Genomic DNA, 27917 nt, shown 5'->3' on the forward strand with positions numbered 1-27917 from the left:
TAACATCTACAGAGCGGTACCACCTCCTGAGGAGGCTTGCCTGTACTAGTTCAGATTGGATTTTCAAGAGGCCAACAGACAAAGAAAGAACTTTTGGATAAATAGCCTGAGTTTAAACTGACTCGAGGATTTTTTTCTGATCCAGCAAACAGAACCTTCTGTCCAATGGGAGAGCTCCAATCCTTACATGAGGTTGAAAGGACTAACACCAACCAAAGCCCTTATGGAGATGGGGGTTCTTTTATGGTTTTTAATACATTTTCTCTGTAATACTTTTACCTTAAGAATAAATGCTCTTGTTTAGGAAAAAAAACTGCATGATAACTTAAAAAACTGTGGGCAATTACTCTGTTTATAGCCTCTGAGGAGAAAAGCAAAACAGGCCTGCTTAAGTAGTCTGACCTGCTGGAGAATTCACACTGTAGGCAGGGAATAGTACAGCCTGGAAAAAAAAACAACACCCAGTCAGGAGGGGGAGAGAGACATGTCTCCACCCAAGAGAGATACCAGCTGGTGAGCCAGAAGCCTCAGTGGGTGCCCTTGGTGGACCATAGAGGAGGAATACAGGAACAGTTACCCTGAACTGTGACAATATTGAATTAACAAAAGGAGACTTAGCCCTTTCTCCCTACACAAACTTCTGGCAGTTTAAGCTACCTTTAAACCAACCTAAGAATATCTGTTCACAAACTTGCACCCAGCTTACTAAATCAGTTCAGAAGTACCCTTTTAGTTAATTTGGTCATGCACAAATTTATACCAATTTAACTAAATAAATAGTTTCAAAACTCACTTTTAGTTATACTTGTTCAAGATTGTGTGCAGACAACGCCCTGTAGAATCTCTGATTTAGGTGAAATAATTAATGAGAGGGAACTAATCTGCTCCCATATTCTGCTCTGTCTACACAGTCAGAGAACTTCAGCCATTAAACAGCCCACTTCAGTTTATTTACGTTGGCTCTTTCCATCACGTTACTGATCCATACACCATAAATTATTAACAGTTTTGCCTCTTTTCTCTGCTGAGGCAAGGGAAGAGTTCTCAACCCATAGAATGTTCCTGGTTCTGACCCTGCTAGCCTCCCTCTCTCTCCCCTGCACTTCCTTCCTGTGCCTTCTTAGTCCTCCTGTGTTAATGGGCCAATTTGCTCGTTAATCCTCCCCCAGCCCATTCTAACCCACTAATTAGGCCCCCATCAGGTCCATCCTGGGGGGACTTAATTGGTCTTTAAGTGACTAGAGTGCTGGCTCAGCTGTTGATTCCCAGTGCACTCTCACAATTACCTTTACAAAGCTAGTTTCCCAGAATCTTTCATTTTGTGGATATGATGGAAAGGGCAGAGAATGAAATGAGTTTTCTTTTTGAGAATTTTCTTTCATGAGATGTTGTACAAATCTGACTAAATTGAATGATTTATTTCACATAATTGTAGATGGATTCTTTTTGATAATATTGGAATAGTTCTTCATTGTTATGCAGTTTTGTTAACAGAACTATAGATAACTAATGTCTGCATGTTTCTACAGTTTCAAGTCAGGCTTACAAAGTGTTGCAGCATCATAAAATGGCATATAGCAATACAAATAGAAATAGAAACATGTTTTCACGTTAAGAGTAGTCTAGAAGTTCCTATTCAAAAAGCAACTGTTTGGTTAAAAGTGGAATTGATTAGAAAAACTGCAAAATCTGACAGACCAGTGAAATGACAATGACCATGATTTGGATAAAGGATAATGTGTAGGTTTTTTTTAAAGTGCAATTATTATTAATTTTGTTTATTACAGTAGTACCTAAAACTAACCAAGAATGGGGCCTTATACAAACCTAGTGCAAGAGCAGACATTGAATAGAAATATAAAAGACAATTTCAGATCAGCACTCAAAAATTATAACTGTCAGTGTAATATTACATGATTTTGACTGAAACTCTTGCTTTTTTTTTATACAAGGAATAATCTGAGGATTGATATTTCGTTGATTTTAAAATAATGTACAAACTACCTGACAGACAATACCAATCAATGGATATCACCATATTTTTGAAGTAACCTTAATCAAAATACATATACAGCAATATAATTTCTATGGCATGTGTAATGCACGAGATTAGACTGTATGATCATAATGGTCCATTTCTGCCCTTAAAATCTATGAATAAACAGAGTTTTTAGCTTATACTTACTGCTTCCAAGTTTAAAATCCACCTAACAAGATTCTAGGAATGTCACTGTGTCACTCTGAAGCCTAAAATGTCTTCTGAGTCAGTGTGAGGTGATAGAAACAGCTACAAGTATGACAGAGCTTTTGTTGTTCAGAGTATAACCAACTTGAATCATTACTCAGTTTTGCAGTCTGTTACCATACAATTTTTAAGTTCTCAGCCATTTTGACTTTATGAATTATACCGGTGAGGTGTACAGTTATAAGGCATGTATCTATGCCATGCCAGGAGTCCTGGATCACTGTGATATTAGAGGTAACTCAACTAATCACCACCCTTCCTCCACAGCTAATCTATTTACAATGTCATTGACTGTATGAGGGAAACTGCATAGATGGTGGATTACTTGGCTCAACTGCCACACCTATGTGCCCAGCTGCCACCCACACAAATCCACACATCCCTTCCAGCACAACCCCCCTAGACTTAAATCAACACAATCACCCAACCACTACACATAATAACCCCAAACACACATAGCTCCTCACTGCAGCACACACCTCTCATTTGCCACTCTCACAAATCCACACAACTTTCCCAGAACAGCACAACCCACACACAACACCACAACCAGCACACACAATAACACCCACACAAAGCTCCTCACTGCAGCACATGTCCCATTCACCACCAGCACAAGTCTCCCCACACTACCCCAAACATAAATCAACGCAACCACCCACACAACGGCAAAATCTGTGGTCTGTTACCGTCCAATTTTTAAGTTCTGAGCCATTTTAGGATTGTTGGTTTTTTTACAAATACCTGATCTTACTAATTAAACCCACGTGACAGCATGGGCTTTCAGCTACTAGTATGTGATAAGTGTTTTCCAAAATTAAAATCACAAGCACAAACTACTAAAACCACACCACTAAACATTTTCAGGGAATTGATCTTTTCAAATATTTAATCATATATTCCTTAAGAGGAAAGGGTACAGTCTAACTTTCTTTTGACCACTATCCTCCTGAGAAAAATATAGTAATAATGAATTTTCAGTTTTGAATAAACATTCATGAAATGCATGTACATTCAGAATAAGCTCACATTAGTTTCAATCTCATCAAAGCTAAAGAATTCATTAAACAGGATGCTTCTCAATGCCAGGTCAAACAAAACATCATAAACTACTTTCTCCAGTTTTCTACTATGAAGCTGCACACATTTGTGTTTTCTTTGAAGTCATATAAACAAAGCCTTTATGCTCATATTAAAAGCACAAGAAAGGTATCTGTTATGTCAATAGGTTTAAAACACTTAGCTACAATGAGGAATACTTCGAAAATGGCAGTCTTATAATAGTAAATTGATATCCTACTGTTTGGAACAATAGTTGATGGACACCTAGAATCTCAAATAAATTATTTCTAAGCGCACTCTAGATGTTGGTCTAGATATTGAACTTTGAGGGTAGCTGCAGATGTCTTTCCCCCGTTACATCATGTTGCAGTCTTCAATAAATCATTAAGATGAATGCAAGTCTATACACACAACTGCTGAAAAATTGACATTACACTACACTACTATGGGATAGCCTAATTTTGGCAATTAATTGATCTTTGCTTATTAGCGGTAAATAGGCCCAATGGCCTGTGATGGGATGTTAGATGGGGTGGGATCTGAGTTACTAGAGAATTCTTTCCTGGGTGTCTGGCTGGTGAGTCTTGCCAATATGCTCAGGGTTTAGCTGATCGCCATATTTGGGGTCGGGAAGGAATTTTCCTCCAAGGCAGATTGACAGAGGCCCTGGGGGGTTTTCGCCTTCCTCTGCAGTGTTGGGTACGGGTCACTTGCTGGACCATTCTCTGCACCTTGAAGTCTTTAAACCATGATTTGAGGACTTCAATGGCTCAGACATAGATTAGGGGTTTGTTGCGGAAGTGGGTGGGTGAGATTCTGCGGCCTGCGTTGTGCAGGAGGTCAGACTAAACAATCATAATGGTCCCTACTGACCTTAAAGTCTATGGCTTTGGCTACACTTACACTTCAAAGCGCTGCCGCGGTAGCGCTGCCGCGGCAGCGCTTTGAAGCGCTAAGTGTAGTCAAAGCGCCAGCGCTGGGAGAGAGCTCTCCCAGCGCTGTCCGTACTCCACCTCCCTGTGGGGAATAACGGACAGCGCTGGGAGCCACGCTCCCAGCGCTGGGGCTTTGACCACACTGGCGCTTTGCAGCGCCGCAATTTGCAGCGCTGGAGAGGGTGTGTTTTCACACCCTGCTGCAGCGCTGCAAATTTGTAAGTGTAGCCAAGCCCTATGACTATGACTCTAAAAACACAACTCAGGGAATTACAGACCAGTCAGCTTAACTTCAGTACCCAGAAAGATAATGGAGCAAATACTTAAGCAATCAATTTGCAGACACCTAGAAGAGATAAGGTGATAAGTAGGGCCCTACTAAATTCATAGCCATCAAAAATAAGTCATGGACTGTGAAATCTTGTCTTTTGTGTGCTTTTATCCTATAATATACAGATTCCACAGGGGAGGCCAGCATTTCTCAAATTGGGGGTCCTGACCCAAAAGGGAGTTGCAGGGGGGTTGCAAAGTTATTTAAGGGGGGCTGCAGTATTACGACCCTTACTTCTGTGCTGCCTTCAGAGCTGGGTGGCTAGAGAGTGGTGGCGGTTGGCCAGGCGCCCAGCGCTGAAGGCAGCACAGAAGTAAGGGTGGCAATACCATACCATGCCACCCTTCTGCGCTGTTGCTGGCGGCGGCTCTGCCTTCAGAACTGGGCTCCCAGCCAGCAGTCATTGCTCTCCAGCTGCCCAACTCTGAAGGCAGCACTGCTGGCAGCAGCAGCGCAGAAGTAAGGGTAGCAGTACCGCAATCCACCCTACAATAACCTTGTGACACCCCCCCCAAACTCCTTTTTGGATCAGGATCCTTACAATTACAACACCGTGAAATTTCAGATTTAAATAGCTGAAATCATGAAATTAATAATTTTTAAAATATGACGACTGTGAAACTGATCGAAATGGACCATGATTTTGGTAGGGCCTTAGTGACAAGTCAGCATGGATTTGTCAAGAACAAATAGTGTCAAACCAACCTAATAGCTTTCTTTGACAGGGTAAAGGGGAAGCAGTAGATGTGGTATATTCTTGACTTTAGTAAGGCTTTTGATAGTGTTTCACATGACCTTCTCATAAACAAACTAGGGAAATACAACCTAGGTGGGGCTACTTTAAGGTGGGTGCATAACTGGTTGAAAAAGCATTCCTAGAGAGTAGTTATCAGTGGTTCACAGTCAAGCTGGAAAGGCATATCAAGTGGGGTCCTGCAGGGATCAGTTCTGGTCCAGTTCTGTTTAATATCCTCATTAATTATTTAGATTATGGCATAGAGAGTACACTTATAAAGTTTGTGGATGATACCAAGCTGGGAGGGGTTGCAAGTGCTTTGGAGGACAGGATTAAAATTCAAAATGATCTGGATAAACTGGAGAAATGGTCTGAAGCAAATAGGATGAAATTCAATAAGGACAAAGGCAAAGTACTCCACTTAGGAAAGAACAATCAGTGGCACACATACAAAATGGGAAATGACTGCCTAGGAAGGCGTGCTGCAGAAATGCAGGGGGTTCATAGTGGATCACAAGCTAAATATGAGTCAACAGTGTAACACTGTTGCAAAAGAAATCAAATATTCTGGGACATATTAGCAGGAATGTTGTAAGCAAGACACAAGAAGTAATTCCTCTGCTCTACTCCATGCTGATTAGGCCTCAGCTGGAGTACTGTGTCCAGTTCTGGGCTCCACATTTCAGGGAATATGTGGGCAAACTAGAGCAAGTCCACAGAAGAGCAACAAAAATAATTCAAGGTCTAGAAAACATGATCTATGACAGAAGATTAAAAAAATGGGTTTGTTTAGTCTGGAGAAGAGAAGACTGGGGGGGACATGATAGCAGTTTTCAAGTACATAAAAGATTGTTGCAAGGAAGAGGGAAAGAAATTGTCTTTAATCTCTGAGGACAGGACAAGAAGCAATGGGCTGAAATTGCAGCCAGGTTGGTCTAGGTTGGACATTATAAAAACTTCCTAGCACTGGAATAAACTGCCTAGGATGATTGTGGAATCTCTGTCATTGGAGATTTTTAAGAGCAGGTTAGACAAACACCTGTCAGGGATGGTCTAGATAATACTTAGTCCTGCCTTGAGTGCATGGAACTGGACTAGAAGACCTCTCAAGGTCCCTTCTAGTCTTTCGATTCTATGAAAATATAACTGTTTTAAAGCACTGTGCTACGTCCATTATTTGTCGTTATGCTATTAGTAGTGGGTTTTTTCCCTTTCATATTCAAGTGACTCTCCTAAACTGTGAAGCTTTGAAAATTACTGCCAATGTGTTGTGACATATCCTAATTCTATGGTCCTCAGGTACCCCTTTTTCTGTTTCTCAATGTTAATATAATATGAATATGTAATATGAATATAAAATATTTTAAAAATGTATATAATGAGAACAACATTAGTACCTACATTAATAGTAAATATTAGATAATACAGTATATTATAGGACAGGAAGATTTAATGGATTACTTTTTAGATTTATTTGCACTAAATTTCATTTATTTTGTGAATCTACATAAAAGCTGAAAATATGTCCCTGATGCTGCAAAAATTTAATCTATGGAAGAATCACTGTGAAAAATAAAGCATGTGCATAAGTGTTTGAAGGACTGATGCATATTTTTGCAAGCTAATTTATTCTTACATTTAAAGTGGGACATTTGTTTTTCACCAATGTTTGTTAGGTCTATGTGAAACGAATAAATAAAACACATTCTAAGTTCCCAATTACAGCGATAGTCATTAATACTACTAAGGAAAAACATTTTTTAAACATACCATTTGTTAAAACACTAAAAACCATAGTGAACAGACATAGACATCAAAATTTAAAGTATAACTATACCTGAAACTTCACAAGGTTTATGGGATTTCTGATAAATGTCATTTTTTAAATCTTCATGTCTGTATATAAGATGTGGTTTGTTATGATCATCTTCGTGTTCATCTCCATCTGCCTTCATCAAAGGTTCTAAAAAATATTCACCATCATGTGCTTTAAAGGTGCCCATCTGAAAATAAGACAGAGCCAGTCAATGTATTTTCCTCTGAAAATTATATTTTACACCAGTGATTTTATATGTGCAGTAAAATTTGTATGAAATACTCAAAATTAACTACATGTACTATGTGTTCTATTATGCTGTCATTGAAGTTTGGGGTTTTTTTTAATTGTGTATTATACACAAATCTCTACCACCATCCTCAGTCTCTATGGCCCCAATCTTGCGAGTACTTCCACACATGCAAACCCTTGAGTCCACTCAGAGTCCCATTGACTTCCAGACTGGGGCTTAAGTTTAGAATTTTCTGCTCAAAGGTCCACCCAGATTTGGAGAGCAGGGTAATCTTAACTACAGGGTTTTATCAGCATGTCACATTTCTGTATTGAGCTGTTGCCCTTTGTTTTTTGCAGATATAACCATTTTCTCTTAACATTTCAATTTTACAGTACATTAAAGCGACACTTTTCTTGAAAACTAAACTATTTAAAAAATTATTTAAAATACGGTTTTAATACATTTTCTTATAATGGTTTTCTGTCCTTTTGCTGAATGAAAGAACCACACAAACAACAGAGGAAAATGTCTGAGCATACAGGGGAATCCGTGACATTGATGGTACACAGAATGCTATCACTTGTTGGTTATTTTATTTTATAAAAGTACATGCACATCAGGAAGAAGGTATACACCAGAAGGTAGAGCTTCTGGCAGTGGGGAAACACAAAATTCTTATGCCTTTGGATAAGGTTTATTTGGAATTCAGAAGCTTTAGAGCGTGACCTGAAAGTGGGCCTGCTAAAGAGTATACCCGTGGAAATGCTGGTAGGCAATGATATTTTGCATATGACTAAACCTGTTAATGTTGTAACCTGTAGTAAAAACAAACATTGTGCTGGGATCCCAATAAGAAATGGTAAAGACCCAGAAACTGCTAAGGGGGGAGGGGAAGGACCCTCCAGCTCCATTGCAGCAGAAGAAATTAGACTGTTTCCAGGTGTGGGAGGGACTGAAGCCAACTCCTATATGGCAGAGGAAAAGAAGCATTAATTAAAGTGCTCGTCCTACACACACAAGATGTCCCACTAAAGGCAAAGGAGGCATTGTGTAGCATCCAAGGACAGAAACCTTGTTGATTGCATTCCCAACTCCCTCCAGGAAGATGAGACCTACACATGAACTCATCCCATCAGCTTGGATTCTGAGTTGAAGGGGATAAAAATCACTGACAAAGAGAAACTCCATCTCTTTATGCTCTCTGGACTCTGAGGGGCAGAGATTCCTAAACATAAGTAAGAGATCCTGTCAGAGTCTACCCTCACTTGAAACTGGGCGGTTTCAAAGTGAGGACCCGCATGCCTTCCCCCACCCCAAAATCCTAGGGTAGGTCTCCCCTTTGCTGCCACCACCTCGGTCAATTACGTGGGCCGGGACACCCCTGTATTCCCCCTCCCAATCCTCTTTCCAGAGACGTTCCCTGGGGAAATACAGATCCACTCACAGGAGGGAAACCTCCCCCCTCCCTCTCTCCTAGCCACTGGAAAGAGATACCTGATTCAAACTGCTTGAATCAAACCCAGGAGGAATTCTCTCTTCCCCCTCCCTTCTCTGCCCGGAGATAAGCCGTCTCACCACCGAGAGAGAGTTTCTCAGCCCCTTCCCCTATCCACAGTAGAAGGGATTTAATCAAATCTTTATAGAAAGAATTTATTAAAAGAAAACAAGAAAATACAGAATCTCTATGAGCCAAGCCGGACACTCATAGGGTATAACCTTGCTAAGTTCTGGAGAGAATCCCCTCTCCTTCTCAGTACAACCAGTACAGGCAGAATTAAGAATAATCAATAACAAACACACAGAATTGCAAACATAGGATTATTAGATGGAGACACAAAGTATCTTTCTAATACTCACTATCTTGACTAGAAGAAATTAGTTCAGAAAGGTGAAAGCTGGTAGAGACTTGATTAAATCGTCTGGACCCTTGTAATTCCAAAACGGCTAAGAACAAAACACACCGCAACAGAGGGAAAAAGTTCCCTCCTAGAAATTTCAAATTCTCTTCCCTGATTGGTCCTCAGGTCAGGTGCCTACCAGGTACTATTTTTAACCCTTTACTAACTATTCATGACAGATCCCCATGTTGCTTGGCATGGGTCAGCCCTAAAGAGCAGCTTATTATAGAAGTGTATATAGCCTTCTTAAATCTGAGACTAACTCATGTGTGCATGTTTTCTATTTTAACCTAGTAAATAACTCATTTCTTCTCTTAATTAATAAATCTTTAGTTAATTGGACACAGGAGTTGCCTTTGGTTTGAGATCTGAGTAGAAATGACCTAGGGTAAGTGACTGGTCCTTTGGGACCAAGAGCCCTGGAAAACCGCTCAAGCAGTTGTTTGTGACTGCCCAGCATTGTGAGGAATCAATGTTGCTAGCATATGATTGTCCTTTTGCTAGTCACTTGGGGGCATAGAGAACCTACGAGAGATTAAAGAAAATTTTCTATTGGCCAGGGATATAGAATGATGTGAAAAATTATTGCAGGTCTTGGGAATTATGCCAAAAGGAAAAGACCTGCATGGCCACAGAAAGTTCTCCTACATCCTTTGCCTGTGATACAAGAGGCATTTTATAGGATAGCAGTGGACATTATGGGCCCTATGCCATGTTCTACCCAAAGGGAGAAGAACTATATCCTGGTGGTAGTGTGTCCACTGTGCCTGTTTGATGCTTTCATATTATGTACGTTGTGTAAAGAGCAAAAGACAAAACACCCCCCATAACTGATACATCAATTTCCCCACCACTGCTTCCTCTCATGCCTCACTCTGCAGAGGTAGGATTTTCTTGGTGTCAGGTAGGTCTAAATTCTTGGCAAGGCCTGGGCACACAGGTCTATGTGGCACAGCATACGCTCAGCTCAGCTTTTCCACACTCATTACTTTTGTGCTGTGTGGTTTGTGAGGGAACGGTGAGAACTCTATCTGCGTCCCGGGGGAGGGAAGGGGGGGGCTCAGAATCTCGGACTCCCGGCAACCAGAAGTTCTACAGCCTGTCAGAGACAGCCTTGAGTGGATATGACCTTCTGGTCCAAAGGTCCTAGGGGCAGAGAGAGGGAGGTCCTGTCACTCAGACTTAAGGGAGAAAGCTTTTGTTAAGATTTATATTATTTCATTATTTGAATTACCAATACAGTCAACCCTAAGAATGGGGTAAGATTGACTTTATGCAGTGTGTACAGTCTTTATCTATACATTAATTCATTCTGTGCCCCCCTTCTCTTCACACTCTACACCATATCTCTGGGTAGGGAAGACAAAAATCATTATAAAAATCAACATTTTAAATTTAAACCATATTTTTTATTTACATGTTGCTACTATTTTTCTTTCTTCCCATTTTATAGTTTCAAATTACCAGAGAGGATATTTTGTACTTGTTTCTTTAATTAGTTTTCCAGTTGAGAACAGAATTTAAGATTTCACATAGAAATGTTTTCTACTAAGAAGTTTCACACTTAAAATGCTTCTCTATACCAAAAAGATAAGCCCAGTCATGTGCCTCCTTAATATCTTACTGTGAGAACACAAACTCAAACACAGAATTCAGTTGATAAGCAAACAGCTTGTGATATATTTGTAACCAACATCTTGCAATATATTGAACTGCCAAAAGTTGAGAAAGCTGAAAGGCTTGGACCAGGCTACATTCCTCCATCAGAGTTTGCTTTTTGAAATCAATAGGAGGTGTGTTCTTAAGATACTTAAACAATTTGGAAAATTCCATTCCCAGGGCATATATATGGGCTCCCCTGAGGAACCTAATATTAGATTTATATTTTTAAAAATTTTGGCTTGTGTATAGAAAAGTTCACAATAACTTTGTTAATGTATTTAAAATCAAAATAGCATTTATTGTTAACATTGAAGCTATTTTGTTTTGAATGAGCAGATTTTATTAATAATAAAAATACAGTTTACCTCCAGATGCTGCAAACACTTATGTACATGCTTAACTTTTGGTTTAAGTAGTTCCAGTGAAGTCAATGAGACAAGTCGTGTGGGTAATGATATAGAACTAACGTACATTTTTTGTATCATCAGGGCCTTCATTTTCAATATTAAGAATTTTGTCTGCCAGTTTTGTAAATTTCAAATAAGATACCTTATACCTAATGGAGTTTAAAAACAAGCCAACAAACAGCAGCATTTATAATTTAGGTCATTATATATTTCAATTTATAGTTACAGTAGCACATGTTTTCAAATCAGTTTTACAAATCCTCAATTTAATTTAAATCAATTATTTTGTTTAAAAAAAATCCAGTGATTTAAATAAATAATTTAACTTGCCTAGATTTAAAACATTCCATCCTGTCTCTGAGTGATCTTCTCTGTAAATGTAACTTTAGCTATCAGCTTTATGCTGTAGACTCACAAACCTCTCTCTCTGTTCCAGATCTGTCTTCCTCTATTCATAAGAAAATCTCAGCTTGTCTTTCTGACATTTCATTATGATGATCAGCTCTCAACTAAAATTTAACATGGGCTCCTGATCTCTCCACCAAAGCCCTCACGTCTACTGTCTCTATTATCAAAGTGGACAACACCACAGTCCTCCATGTTGCTCAGACCCATAATCTCATTTCATCTTCATTTTTGATTTGGCCTTCTCTTTTGACCCACACATCCAGACAACAACTAAATCTTGCTGCTTCTTGCCACACAATATATTCAAGATCGACCTTGTTGCCCACTACCTTGACTACCTGAATTCCATTCTTCTTGTCTGCTTTTTCCCCATAAACACTTTCATGCTTTCTCCAATACAACATATCTAATATATGGGAAAAACTCTCAAACAAAATCCATAAAGCCACCATTTTATCCTTCTTTCAATCTTTCCTTAAAACTCTACTCTGCTGTAACACACACAGAAAACTACCAATTGGTAAAGGATAGAAAGGAGACAAGTAGTGACTACTACCACTGATAGGTTAAGAATTGTATCCACAGCTAATCTATGATGAAATATCCAATTATTTTTGTTACCTACCTCATCTTCAATCCCCTCTCTACCACCTATATGTTTGTCCAATTCACCTGTTATGTCTTTTCTTTTAGACTGCAACATCTTTGGGACACGGATTGTCATTTACTACATGTTTATATAGTGCCTATTACAAAGAGACCTGGACCTGTCTTAGGCCTATAAGATCTACTATAACATAAATATTAAATTATAATAATATTTTGAACAAAATTGGAATGGTCCCTGCTTAGGAAGCTTTTTAAGATACAATATCTCACAAACCATCAAGGCCAGAATACTTGCAATTATACCATTGGAAAGTTAGAAATTTGTGCTTTGTATATTTGCTCTGAATATCAGACCATTTCATCACATTATTCCTATTACCAAGTTGCCTCTGTTCCCTGTTTAATTTCTAACCCAATTTAATCACTGTTGTCTTGAAAACGGCTAGTATAAATGATGTACACCACCTGAAAAGGTTAGAATCTGAACTCTTAACTGCAGGAGAATATGGAACTATGAACTATTACAATTATGCCATAATTGAAGTGTGGAGGGGAAGCACACCAGGAATCAGAATAATCAATAATTTGTATTATTAAATGTTAATTATGTAAATTATAAAGTTCTCTAGTTAAATAAAACAAAGTTCATATTTGAGTGGCCAATGTAGTTACATCTCTGATATATTTGAGTTTGATTTCATAAAATAGTTCCTTTTTCTACATTCAAAAGACGTTTCAATGACCCAAATAAGTTAAAAGGAAAGAATGCTGGATGTTATCTGCTTTTTCCCCCTCTGACAGATATTTTCTCCATTTAATAGGACTCTTGTATTTCCCATTAAATCTGGAAAAGAAACCGTCTGTGACATAAGCAACAGCATGGATTGAAATTACCTCTAACCTTTGCTGGGAAAGTAATCTGCAGTATAAAAGTCTTGTGAAATAATTAAAGTTAACATTCAACAACATAGCAAACATATTGAAAAATGTATTGTAATAAAGGCTGTAACAATCATGAATTAAGACCCAGTATTTTGTAACGTGCCAGAGCTTGTGGTCTGAGGAGAAAGGAAGACAAGGCTTTAAGAATGCGAGAAGTATGTTAGTTGTAGGAATTTGGAAAAAAAGACTGTAATTGTGACCCCTCGTTCATATGCAGAAGCAAAACACCACTACCTTTCTAGATGTCATGCCAAAAGGATTACTCAAGAAAAAAAGAGGGATATTAGCCAAAGATTACCTCTATGAGCCCAGGAGGCGTCCCAAAGTGAAAATTTCACCAATAAGGTAATTCACATAATAGACCCTCTACAGAGTCCAGAGTACAGGTTAAACAAAACCTCAATATCATGCATGAGAATCATAAAAGAGAAAGAACAAGAATAAAAACACTCTTCTAGTTTAACAGAAAGAACCTGCATTTGTCATTTAATGCCCAAGTAGATCCCAAAATATCCAAATGTCAATTAAAGAAATTCATAGTGTGCTGTTAACATAATAAAGTCAAAATCCCAGCTTTAGGGGACAGAAAAGCAGATGTGTGCATAGTGTCAAGTTAATGGGTGGGAAGTTAATCTCTCAAATGCAGGTCTTAGGCTACATCTACACTACATGGTAGGAGTGTGATTCCAAGCTCATATACACATAGCCCTCACCAAGCTAGTTCGAGTAAGGCAAATATAAATTTTCGTGTAGCTATGTTGCACGGGCAGCAGCAGCACAGCTTAGCCATGCAGAGTGCAAACCCACCTGAACCCTATAGGTTTGTACTTGGCACTGCTAAGCTGTGCGTCTGCTGCTGCAGCCAATGGTACCACAGCTACACTATTTATACTTGTGCTAGCTCTCAAACTAGCGCAAGTATGTATATGCAAGCTGGGAATCACACCCCTAGCTCATAGTGCAGACGTAACCTCAGAAAGCTTGACAAGAGTTATTGGAGTGGAAAAAAAGTCTTGGATTTGAAGCCACTAGTACAGCTCAAATCCCTAACTAAGACTGAAGTCCGGGTTTCATTAGTTGCAAATGGTGACATCATTTAGACCAGCAGATCTCAACCAGGGGTCTGAGGCCCACTGGGGGGCTGTGAGCAGGTTTCAGGGGGTCCTCCAAGCAGGGCTTGCATTATACTCATTGAGGACCAGGGCAGAAAGCCAAAGCCACGCTGCCCTGTGCCCCACAATCCAGGGCTAAAGCTGAAGCCTGAGCAGCTTAGCTTCACGGCCCCCTGTAGTTGCACTCCTTGCTACCCCCTAATGCAGGCCCTGGCTTTTATATGCAGAAAAACAATTATTGTGACACAGCTGGGCCAGGGAGTTTTTATAGCATGTTGGGAAGGGGGAGTGTCTCAGAAAGAAAAAAGGCTGAGAACCCCTGATTTAGACTGTTAGGTTCTTCTACTTGTCAGTCCATCTAAAGAGAATTTGATCATATGCTTTAACACTATAGCCAATCTTGCAATCCTTTATTCATGGAAGTAATCCTTACTCTGTAAGCAGCCCATTAATTCCAGTGGAACTACTCATATGAGTAAAGATTATTTGCATAAAGCAAAAGAGCTGCAAGCTCCAGCCCTTATCAAATGGGATAACCAATCAATGGTACAGTATCACCAATATGAAATGAGGTAGCACCAACAATATGAAGCATGTAGCATGCTGTAATGGGGGGAAAAAGGAGGTTCTTGTAAACACCCCCTGAACTTTTTCAATAATACATTAAAATATTAAATGAAAAAAACATTTACAGTTAAGCAATTCAAATAAGTATCCTAAAATTTACTACAACAGCGGTTCTCAAACTGCGGGTCGGGACCCAAAGTGAGTTGCAACCCCATTTTAAGGGGGTCACCGGGACTGGCATTAGACTTGCCGAGGCCCAGGGCCAAAGCCTGAACCCCACCACCCGGGGCCAAAGCTGAAGCTTCAGGACTTCAGCCCCAGGCAGCGGGCCTCAGGCTTTGGCTTCAACTCTGGGCACCAGGGATTAGGTTACCGCCCCCTGCCTGGTGGTGCAATCCTTGGGTTTTGGCTTTGCACACACACACACACACACACACACACACACACACACACACGACCCCGAGGGGCTGCAGAGCTCAGGTTTCGGTCACCCCTCCTGGGGTCATGTAGTAATTTTTGTTGTCAGAAGGGGGCCACGGTGCAATGAAGTCTGAAAGCCGCTGCACTAGAATGTAAGCATTAAAACAATGTACCATATTTACATATGAAAGTATATCAAATCTACATTCAAATTCCAGTTCCATATCTTCTTTCATCTCTTTGGGTGACCAATGAATTAGTAAAAAAAAATTGTTCTAATTGACTGCACACATTAACACACTTAAGTCCAACACTGAAGGTAAAATTCCTTTGTCCAATATCTTATTGTGTATATTTTTGCTGTTGTCAATGCTATTTCCATACGATTTTCTTTGATGTCTGATTATAACAGATAAATTATTTCAGATGGAAACATCTGGGTTAAATAAACCAAAATTTTCCATCAAAAGTTGACAGTTTTGTCTTTCCAGGCCATATGCAACAATTAGTTCAGAGTTTCTAAATGAAGTTATATACACTATTTGTTTTTAAGTAAAATATTAATTTGAATTATGAAAATTAAATATCACCCTATTTATTGATACAAATTTAACTTGCTCATATATTAAAATCCAGTCTTCCAGTACACAATCTGTATTCCTGATTCAAAAGCTACATTCTACTTCTCTAGAGTCTTCTGAATATATCCCTCATTACCACCAACCCCTGCCCCCATCCAAATTTATGAGTGTGACACTGGTGAACTAGATGCCAATTCTTGCCAACACTGTTGGTGTCAGCTGAGCACTGACAAATTCATAGCTGGAAACCAGACCAGCTCACCTGCATGTTAGTATTGTTCAAGGTAGGTTTTAGACTTGTAAGGATATACTTAGTGCTTTAGACTCTACAAAATGCTCGTCAGTTGCTGCATGCAATAATCTTACTTGTAATGTCTGTATCCCATACTATAGGGTAATTTGTAAGTTTTGCTTTATAACTGTAAAAATGCCTGCTTTGAACTTGTAAACTCAGACAGGAGGAGTGGTTCCCCTGCCCATTAAGAAGAACTATTAAAAGTAAATGGGCCTTTATAAAGCATCGTGATACAGAGACTCATGGCCCTCTCACACCTGTAAATGTGCTACATGCAAGAAAGCTTGTCCCATTAGTGTGAATTCTGGAAGAAGGAAATAAATATATCTGACATGAAAATTCTTCATCTCTTTGCTATATGGACTCTCACAGGGCTGGAACTAGAAAACAAAAGCAGAGATCCCCACAGCCCATCCGGGTTAGCCTTAAAAGACATTCAGTGCTGATAGATTACTACAACTCAGTCACCTTTTGAAACCACAGACTATAACTCATATGTGTATACAAGTTGCTTGCTTTAATCTATATATAACTCATTTCTTTTTGCTAGTTAATAAATCCTTAGTTAGTTTACTTTAGGATTGACTAATAGTATTATGTCAGTCCCACATGACATTATGATAAATAAGCTGAAGAAATGAAGGCTTGACAGAACCACCACTAAGTGGATACAAAATTGGTTAAACAACTGCAAACAAAGCGTAACTTTTAATGGAATGATATCGGATTGTGGGAGGTCTCAATTGGGGTTCCACAGGGATCTGCTCTGGGTCCAGTGTTGTTTAACATCTTTATTAATGACATGATAGGTATAGAAAGCATATTGATCAAGTTTGCAGATGACAGAAAGCTGGGGGGGGGTTACCAGTCCTTTGGAGGATAGAGCTAAAATTCAGAGGGATCTTGGTAAATTGAAGAACTGGGCTATAGACAACAAAATGAAATTCAACAAAGACAAAGCTTAGCACCTAATAAGGACAAATGTTAGGTGCTACGCTTAGGGAAGAAAAACTAAATGCACAAATACAGAATCGGGGGGAACTGGCTTGGCAGCACTGGTGAGAAGAATCTCAGTTGGAGTCATCAATGCAATGCTGCTGCAAAAAAAGCAAATGCAGTTTTAGGTTGCATTAACAGAGGTATAGCATGCAAGTCCCGGGAGGTGATAGCATCGCTCTACTCGGTGTTGATAAGGCCTCAGCTCGAGTACCGTGTCCAATTTTGGTCACCAATGTATAGACAGGAAGTTGAGAAACTGGAAATGATCCAGAGGCAAGTGACAGAGATGATCAAAGGGATGGAATAAAAGCCATATGAGCAAAGGCTGAAGGAATTGGGTATGTTTAATTTGGAAAAAAAGGAGATTAAAGGGGGATATGATAGCGGTCTTCAGATACTTGAAAGGCTGCCACAAAAATGATGGAGAAAAGTTGTTCTCTTTTGCCACAGAAGGCAGGACAAGAGGCAATGGATTCAACCTACCGCATAGCAGATTTAGATTAAATCTCAAGAAAAACTTCCTAACTGTAAGAACAGTAGGACAATGGAACAAACTGCCTCCGGAGGTTGTGGAAGTTTCTTCACTGGAGATTTTCAAAAGGAGGCTGAACAGCCATCTGTTCTGGATGGTTTAGACACAACAAATCCTACCTCTTGGAAGGAGTTAAACTAGATGACCGATGCCGTCCCTTCTAACCCTATGATTTTCTTTGGTGTGAAATCTGAGGTACAAAAATGACCTGGGGTAATTGACTAGTCTCTTGAGACTGGAAGCAACCTGAATATTTTGTGGTCTTTGATGTACATAACCATTTATCAATAAGTCCAACTTGCCTGGGTAGCAATATAGACAGACATGCACAAGGGGACTGCCTGTGACTCCATGGTAAGATTGTTATTGTGCTTCAGAAGTTCACATTTGTTACTGTGTTAGTGGAATCTAATTATAGAACAAACCACCATTTGGGGACATCTGCCCTGTTTTTCAACAGTCTGCCCTAAGGTTGGCACTCGCGGTCATGCACAACCCCAGACAGTGTGATAATGAGCATGAAAAATTATTTTAGATTTCAGTGGAATATTAAACATTCTGCTTTGCAAAAAAACAAACAGACTTTTAGTTCATTTCCCAAAACTGGCAACATTAGTCAAAATGCTTGAAGAATTATTATATCAGATAAATGGCAAACTCAATAATCCATAAAAACACCATATCATCCTGACATGCAAAAACTTTACTGCTAAGTTTACAATAGATTAAATATGAAATTCCAGTGCATTGCCAGACAGTGAGATTCCTGTAGGAGACATAAATGTTACAAGAGATATGATGTAATTGTAGATAATGGACTAGCCCAAAGAAAAACACAGCATTTTCCAAGCACAGTAAATTAAAAAGATTTGGGGAAAACCAATAAAGCTCAAGTCACTTAGCAGATATATGGAGACAAGTTGCCAAATACATGTTGAAATAGAAGTCCAAGCCTTTTCCAAGAGATGAGATGGAATTTGCTTGACTCAAATTCTGCAGATACATGTCAAATCATATAAGCAGAAATCTGTTGAAAACACTTCCATAAAGAGGTAAAGGCATATCAAAAGTAGATAGAGCTAATAAGCAGATCTCATAAGTAGAAAAAGATTACAAAATCAAAAGTAATCTTCTCTAACACATACTTCTGTGATTCTCATAGACTTTAAAGGTCAGAAGGGACCATCGTGATCATCTAGTCTGACCTCCTGCACATTGCAAGCCAGAGAACCTCACCCACCTGCTAGACTAGCGTGAATGTAACAGAAAATCCACATCAGACAAACAACCCATTCTACAGATCACAGATGTTCTGTATGAGTTAGGCAATTGTCTGTATTAAATAAAAAAAAATACATTTAGGTTATATGGATGAACAATTCTGTCTACTATATTGGGTCTGTTTGAACCATTTAAAATTCCATTAGGCTTAACTAACATACTTGCTACCCTCCAAGAGTAATGGAAGAAATTAAGAAAACCTTACAGAATTTATGGATGAGGTATATATGCATACACATGTTACAACCTAGTGTTTAATGGCACCTTTGAAAACACACGGGCAAGTATAGCAGCAGAGGCTACAGAAACATGAAATTAATCTTAAAGTTTCCAAATTGAAATGCTGAAAAGGCTTCAGAAAAGAGCTAAAAGGACAGGAGAGTTCAGGAAGACACACCTTGGACTTAAGAAGCTGAATGTATTTAGTTTATCCAAGAGAAGATTAAGAGGTGACCTGATCGTAACCCACAAATATCTACATAGAGTAGAGATTTCTGACCATAGATGGCTCTTTAATCTAGCAGTAAAGGCCATAACAAGATCCAGTAGCTGAAAGCTGAAGCTAAATAAATTGAGACCAGAAATAAGGCACAAATGTTTAACAGTAAAGGCAATTAGCCATTGGAACAACTTACCTAGGGACATGGCAACATAGGCAGCGGGTATAAGAGGCCAGGGAAGACTAAGGGTATGGCTACACTTGCAGCTGTACAGCACTGGGAGTTAAACCTGTCTTCGTACAGCTGAGTAGGGAAAGCGCTGCAGTCTGGCCACACTGACAGCTACCAGCACACTGTCGTGGCCGCATTTGCAGCATCTGCAGCGGCATTGGGAGAGGTGCATTATGGGCAGCTATCCCAACGTTCAAGTGGCTGCAACATGCTTTTCAAAAGGGGGGGGGTGGAGTGTGACAGGGAGCGTGGGGGAGAGAGAGTGGATTTTTGGAGCCGACACTCTGTCAGCAGCTGCCTTGCAAGTTCCGACCTCCTCCCCCACTCCTCTCTCATTCACTGATAGCAAATAGCCCTCTTTGGTTTTTTCCTCACAGACCAGATAAGCAGCCTCCCCGAAACAGACCCCCCCTCCCTCCCTCCCGCTGTGCTGCTTCTCTCCTCAAGCCCCCTCCATTCCCCTCTCTTCAAGCAAAACACTAGCTGTGGGCCTTCCAAAGGGAGCCCCCTGCCTGTTTGCTCATTCACAGCAAACAGTAGCTGTGTTTGTTTTTTTGATAAGCAGCTCCGGGAGCCCAGAGTTCACAACAAAACAAACAGAGGCATCACAACAAAACAAAGAGAGTTATCTTTACTTAAAAGCATTATGGGAAGCTTCCGGAGGTCAGTTACAGTGTAGTAAGATTATTCCCTGTTTTCACTGGCACCCCAGCGCTGCAGCAGCGCTATTCTCTTTATTCCTCTCATCGAGGTGGAGTACATGCAGCGCTGTAGCCAGGGAATTACAGCGCTCTATGTGCCTTGCCAGTGTGGACGGGGAGTGAGTTACAGCGCTGTAAAGCCACCACCAACGCTGTAACTCTCAAGTGTAGCCAAGGCCTAAGCCTCCCCAAACAGCTGGCCCAACGCCTTTGGAGCACCACCGCCAAAAGGGTGGGCACTCCGGCTGTGGCCCTGTCAGCGCTCCACCCCGGTCCTGCTCAGTCTCTTCCCCCGAGGCTCCACCTCTTCCCATCTCTGCTCTACCCACATGGGGGGGCTCACAGGATGGGGTGAAGGAACAGGAAGCTTTATGCTAGGAGGGACCAATCAGCAGCTGGCTGCTAGTCAACTGATTCCTCTGAGTCAGTGGATGTAACCTCTGCTTGCGAGATATCAGCTACAGTTTCCCTATATGGCTTTGCAGCATGGTGATGCAAAGAATAAGGCTCCTACTTGGCAGCCCTACAGGCCTGACTTCAGGACCCCTGGTGCCTGACAAACAATGAGTACCCTTTTCAAGTCTCTATAATTATTAACAACACTCTGCCTTATCATTAGCAGTCTGCACTGGAAGGCTCTGGTGGTAAAAAGTTAATAGTTTGACTCGGAGGAATAGAGAAAAAGGGAAAGATAGCTTAGGCACAGACATTCAGTGATCCAATGAGAGGCGATCCAGCTGGCAGGTTCAAATTTTGCAGTTTTTATCTTGAGGCAAATGAGGGTGGCAGGTGGGAGTAAGTAGTAAGGCTGGAGAGACAGGAAGGCAAAATCCTCAAAATTTAGAAAATCCGTATATGGCGACTGTTGTGAAGAATATGGATGCTGCTCTCAAAAGAGGCAACGGACTGTCCCACATCATGGACCTGTTTCACAGCAAAACATCCTTGCATCCAGCAAAGAAAAAAAATTTGTGCTGCTTCTATCTGCTCTCAAAAGTGAACAGGCCTACCAAAATTGACTCTGGATAGGCAAATGAATTCCACCTAAGAACAATGCACAAGATAAAGCAGACAGTTCCATGTACTTCTAACAACGTGTGGAAAATGTTAAAATCAAAAGATAGTACTGTGACGTTGCAGTCTATATGGTTTTATAAAAATATGTAAATGAGAGAATATAATATAACTGGAATATGCATCATGCAAAAGGTCTCTTGTAAAGTATCATTACAAAGCTTATAATCTACTGAGTGTGATCATCCTATTTGTATAAATGTACCACTCTTGTATCTGAAACTAGAAATATGAAATATAAACTCTGAGAGCCTATTGTCATTATGCAAAGTGTGGTCCATTAATGGTGGTATGAAATCTTGATGATTCCCATTAACCAGAACAATTGTCTGCAGATGGGTGTGTTTTACTTGTAAGTCTTCCTGTATAAGTGTGTGCTGGCAAGTGGGCAATGAAGTCTTGCAGTGACATGTGATCATGTCACCTGAACTGGAATCCATCTTTAACCTGGTGTCTTTCCATTGAGAAGGAGGGGTGGGAACCCAGAGAGGGACAAAGGATTCCCATCTTATGCAAACGATATATAAAGGGGTGGAACAGAACAAAGGGGAGGTAGGAGCCATCATGAAGAATCCAGCTACCACCTGAGCTGGAACAAGAGCTGTACCTGGGGAAAGAATTGTGCCCAGGCTTGGAAGGTGTCCAGTCTGAGGAAAAAACTTACTGAAGCATCTCTGAGGATGAGATTATCTGTATTCAGTTTGATTAGACATAGATTTGTGCATTTTATTTTATTTTGTTCGGTGACTTACTTTGTTCTGTCTGTTACTACTTGGAATCACTTAAATCCTACTTTCTGTATTTAATAAAAATCACTTTTTACTTATTAACTCAGAGTATGTATTAATACCTGGTGGAGCAAACAACTGTGCACCTCTCTATCAGTGTTATAGAGGGCGAACAATTTATGAGTTTACCCTGTATAAAGCTTATACAGGGAGTGACGAAGTGGGATTGTTCTTAGTATTTCCTCTGAATACTGTGTGGGTGCCTCAGTTTCTGGCCAACACTCTGTCTCCATGGCAACTAATGGCCCTTGCCCTTCCCCTCTGCAAGGGGATGCCAAAGGTGTGGGAGAACAAAGATCAGGTGACCTCCTGGCCCGGGAAAGAGACAAAGGCCAGAAACGAGGGGCTGGAGGGGGTTTCAGTTTCGGGCTGGCTGGGGACGAGTGAGTGCAGATGGGGTTATCTGCCTCGCTGGGCCCCAGAATGGACCCGGCTGAGGGGTCCCGTTCTCTGTACCTACAAGCTCTGTTTTAGACTGTGTTCCTGTCATCTAATAAACCTCTGTTTTACTGGCTGGCTAAGAGTCACGTCTGACTGCAAAGCAAGGTGGTGGTGCGTGCAGGACCCTCTGGCTTCCCCAGGACCCCACCTAGGCGGACTCACTGTGGGATGCGCACAGAGGGGCATATGCTGAATGCTCCAAGGAGAGACCCAGGAGGTGAAGCCGTGTGAGCTTCTTGCCCTGAAGACAGTCTGCTCCAAGGGAGAGGAGGCTCCCCAAAGTCCTGACTGGATGTGTGGGGAGCAGTTCCAGAGCATCGCCCAGGGACTCCGTGACACAGGGTAAAATGGATTTATTTGGGTTTAGACCCCATTGGGAGTTGGGCATCTGAGTGTTAAAGACAGGAACACTTCTGTTAGCTGCTTTCAGATAAACCTGCAGCTTTGGGACAAGTAGTTCAGACCCTGGGTCTGTGTTGGAGCAGACGGGATTGTCTGGCTCGCAAGATAGGGTGCTGGAGTCCTGAGCTGGCAGGGAAAGCAGGGGTAGAAGTAGTCTGGGCACATCAGGTGGCAACTCCCTGGGAGGATTCTGTGATCCAACCCGTCACAAGTACTAAGCCCATAAACTGATATTCATCAAGAGCTCAAATTGCCAAAACAATCTAATGGGGGTATTAGGAGAACTGATGGAAGCCATACATTTGGACAGTTAAAAATGAACTGGACAAAACACTAAAACTATACTACAAGGAACAATCTTTCATTTGCAAGACAGACTGGATGATCTAACATATCCAACTTTTGTGAATCTTCATTATGAGATATTAATACTATATTTGGAAAGCTGACTTGTACTGAATTGACTATTCTCTCAGGTACTGTAACTGTAATTGCTGCAGAAAGTTCCCACTCAACTGGTGAAATACATTGGAAACATGTCCAAATGTTCCAATCTTACCAAAAGTACCATAACGCATACAAATGAATGACAAACATATCCTAATAGGAATGTCTGTTATTAAGTTGTGGAATTCAGAAACTACAGTTTAATATGTGATTTGCATCCTGTGTTGACAGAAAATTGTGATATTTAGTTTATGTGGGAAAACAATATTCATGTGTGTTACACGGGAAGATGTACTGTACACTATAGCACATTTTCATTGTAAATTGAGTCTATAAGACTTTCTAGGACAGGGGAACTTGTCTTGTTATTTGTTCTTAAATCCCAGTGAAATAAATAAAAGCTAAGAATCTATATTTCTACCCCTCAGTCAGTAATTTGGAACTGCCTATGCCCAGGTTAGTTCAACTAGAAACAGGAAAAAGTTTGCTACATATGTTTCTGTCCCTTGTTACTAGAGGTGGCAGAAATTTTTTGAATTTTAAGACTGATGAAATTTTGAATTTTAAAAATCAAACAGGATATGCTTCAACAATTTTTTTACTCATTTTTTCCCTTTTTTGATCAACTATAAACCTGTTCAAACTGTTTCAAATTTCAATTAAATATTGAAATTTAAAAAAGAGGGGGATTTTTTTTCAAAATTTCCCCTCTCCACTTTTCGACCAGCTCTATTTGTTACTACTTGAGAATGAGCCACACACAAATATGACAATATTTAGAAGTCTAGTAAGGACCACTCAACACACAAAGATAAAAAGTTACTTGGTCACATTATGCAACATAAGGTGATCTTTATTCCCATTAATGCATAAACAGTTTTAAAGTTCTATGTCGTAGATATTTTGTGCACTTGGAAATTTGTGTATGATTGGACAGGAGAGGAAAATGTAATTCATCTGCTGATTAAACACTGACTTAACTTAGTTTAAACAGCATTAAGCTTTTCCTTAAATATGGCCATTAAACCACTCAAATAAATAATCTCATCTACAAGTGCAATTGTCTGAACAAAGTTGTTTATATATTATGTCAACTAAATTGAAGCGGCCAACTCAAGTGTCAGCTCATATGAATTATCACAAAGATCAATATTGCTGAGTATTATAATGCACATGCATAAATACCTTTCACATTAAATAGAAATAAGGCATGGGAAATTCACAGCAATATATACCAATACCTGAATAACCTATAAAAACTCTTTAAAATATTTAAGGAAACTGCATATTTTTCAGTCTAACCAAAATAGCATACAGTAAGTCATTTTCCTAATACTCATGCTATTCTGAACAATTGCTTTATTTTAAATGGGATTTCAACATTATTATTTATTAATTTAAAACATAATTACTATATTTCTCAGCACTTCCCAATGGAATGGTAAAGACTATTAAATATTACATAAAAACAAAAAATAATAAACTTGTTTAACACTCAAAGATAAGACTTCAATTTAATTTGAAACAAACTGAATCTGCCACATAGCTCTTTAGAGTAATTTACCGGACTCTATCAATGATTGCCTCAAACCCAATTACATACCATGGAGTCAAATTCTCCCCATATTTACACAAGCTTAAATCTTACTGAGTTAATTGGTAGTTGCACATGCCTGAAATAGACAAACTCTTTTTAAAATAATATATAATTAAATGAAACAATATATAAACGGAACCGTGCAAATTAGGAGGCCCTTATAAGTTGGTGTATCATAAGACAAAGAATAAACAATATAATCAAATATGTTAACACTTCACAATATAATGTTTAACTAAATTTGAGTTAATTCAATGTATATTAACTTTTAAGCTAATTGATGAGGTAGTGATCAATATGCTAATTTTTAACACTTGGTTTCTTACCATACAGATATAAAGCCACAAAGACTATCAACAAAGAATCTATTTACACTTCAAATACAGCCAACTCAAGACAACCTAGTTACAACATTTTTGCAATTAGCAGTGTAAATGATAACCATATTGCACAATCATGCTAAAGCTTGGGACATGGAACAGTTAACGTAACCTTTCACATGTCTGAAGTTTTAACACATCTACAGTATAAATAGTAACCACATTGTAACTAGGTTTGAAGACAAGAGCACTGTAATCAGGTTTTGTAAATTAGTTGCATTTGCAACATAAATGGGCTCAAAGATATATCAACTACGCTGAGAGAGAGAGAGATTGATCTTGCATACATTTTGCTGTATCATATCATATAAACTTGCAAAGAAAAGGACAGGACAGGCCTCTGAGGAGCTATCAGCTTGGAAGCTGAGATGAAAGGTCTTATTAGCACATAAGGTTTTTATATAGCTTAACTCAGTAGTTTTCAACCTTTTTTGATTTGTGGATGCCTAAAAAAATTTTAATGTCCCTCTTTGGAAATCTTAGACAGTCTTAAGTTTAGTTTCACCCTAGGGGTCCGCGAACCACAGGGTGAAAACCATTGGCTTAACTCATATTTTGTATTTAAATGCAGAGCCTAGCTGACGAGTGTTATATCCTTGGGGCAGCCGGTGTAGGAAGCAATCACTTGAGGCCAGAGAGCAGACAGCTAACCAAAACCTCCATTTTATTTACAGATACAGAGAGCTCACTCAGCCGGTTGAAACCGGCTGAGCTATCCCTTAATAGTCTAACTCAGTTGCCATAGTAACAAAACCCATGACAACCAAATACACAACATATTCCTCCCCCCCTAATAAGAACATCCCCTAAATAAAACACACACTAAACTAGAGAAGGAGGGTAGACTGCCTCCATTCCCGGCTAAACCCTGGGGATTATTTTGCCCCATAACCGTGGGTTCGCCCTAACTAAAGATCCAGCCGATGAGGAGGCCTTCTGTCTCTAGGTGGATTACGGCGAACTTCTGGTGTTGTTGCACCCGAAAGTACTAGGGGCTCAGGGTCCGCAGCACGAATAGGTGAGGAGGTGGTATCAGCTCGTGCTGGGCAAAGGGGTATCTCAGCTGCCGGCAGTAGTGGAGGAGAACAGTCAGGAACAGGTGACTCATGATTCAGTGTCTCACCAGGAGGGGTGAAGTCAGACCCCTCAACTGCAGATGGGTCCTGAAGACTGGAATGACCTGGCAACAGCTGATCTACATGTCGCCGCCAGGTAAGATTCTCTGCAGTCCGGACTGTATAGGAAACAGGTCCTGTTTGAGTGATGACTGTGGCCGGGACCCATTTAGCTCTGGAAGTATAATTCCGAGCCAAAACTGGCTGTCCTGGGCTAAAGGTTCGGTCTTTTGCTCTGGGTGCCCGTCTGATGACTTGATATTGCTGCTGATGTTGCAAAGTTTGTCTGGGTTCAGAAGGTTTCAGCAGATCAAAGCAAGTGCGCAGCTGTCGTCCCATCATTAGAAAGGCTGGGGAAGCCTGGGTCGTAGCATGAGGTGTGTTTCTATAGCAAAGTAAGAAGGTATCCAGACGCTTTTGAATGGAGTGTTGTCCCTTTGCTGATTTCAAAGCGTTTTTCATTGTCTGCACAAATCTTTCAGCTAATCCGTTGGTGGACGGATGATATGGTGCTGACGTGATGTGGTGTATCCCATTTGCCTTCATAAAATTTTGAAACTCCTGAGAGACGAACTGCGGTCCGTTGTCGCTCACAAGTTGTTCTGGCAGACCAAAACGACTAAAGAGTCCTCGTAGTTTTTGGATAGTACTCTCTGCAGTAGTGGACTGCATTATAGAGACTTCTGGCCATTTAGAATGGGCATCTACTGCCACCAAGGACATACTTCCTTCAAGGGGGCCAGCAAAGTCAACGTGAATACATTGCCACGGGTTTCAGGCCAGTCCCATGGGTGTAGGGGTGCCCACTGGGGTGCATTTCTTACACCCTGACATGACAGACAAGCTTTTGCCTTCTCTTCAATAGCACCGTCCAATCTAGGCCACCAAAAATAGCTTCGTGCAATTTCCTTCATGCGCACTATTCCACAGTGACCGGAATGTAGCTGTTCTAACATCTGTGATCTCAGGGGTGGTGGAATAATGACACGCCTCCCCCACAACAAACAACCAGATTGGACCGATAACTCCGTCCGCCTGGACATGTAGGGAACAAGGTCGGGAGAGACCGGAGAGGTTTGTCGAGATTTTCCATGCATCACCAGGTCCATAACTTGGGATAATACTGGGTCAACACGGGTTGCCTTCTTTATCTGAGTAGCAGTGATGGGTGTATTCTCTACCTATTCAAAGTAGAAGATTTCCTTTTGGGCACTATCTTGATGTTTGA

At 40.2% G+C, this 27917-nt stretch overlaps 1 protein-coding gene across 1 annotated transcript in view; it reads right to left on the bottom strand.

Annotated features, from left to right (window-relative positions):
* The window catches only part of ADAMTS20 (ADAM metallopeptidase with thrombospondin type 1 motif 20), a 176164-nt gene that overhangs the window by 135339 nt on the left and 12908 nt on the right, over window positions 1-27917 (bottom strand). Inside the window, exon 3 of the mRNA XM_045001846.1 lies at window positions 7147-7312. Coding sequence (XP_044857781.1) covers window positions 7147-7312 — 166 coding nt within the window. The remainder of the gene's footprint in view (window positions 1-7146; window positions 7313-27917) is intronic.

The sequence above is a fragment of the Mauremys mutica genome, chromosome 1, assembly GCF_020497125.1.
Source record: "Mauremys mutica isolate MM-2020 ecotype Southern chromosome 1, ASM2049712v1, whole genome shotgun sequence".
NCBI lineage: Eukaryota > Metazoa > Chordata > Testudines > Geoemydidae > Mauremys > Mauremys mutica.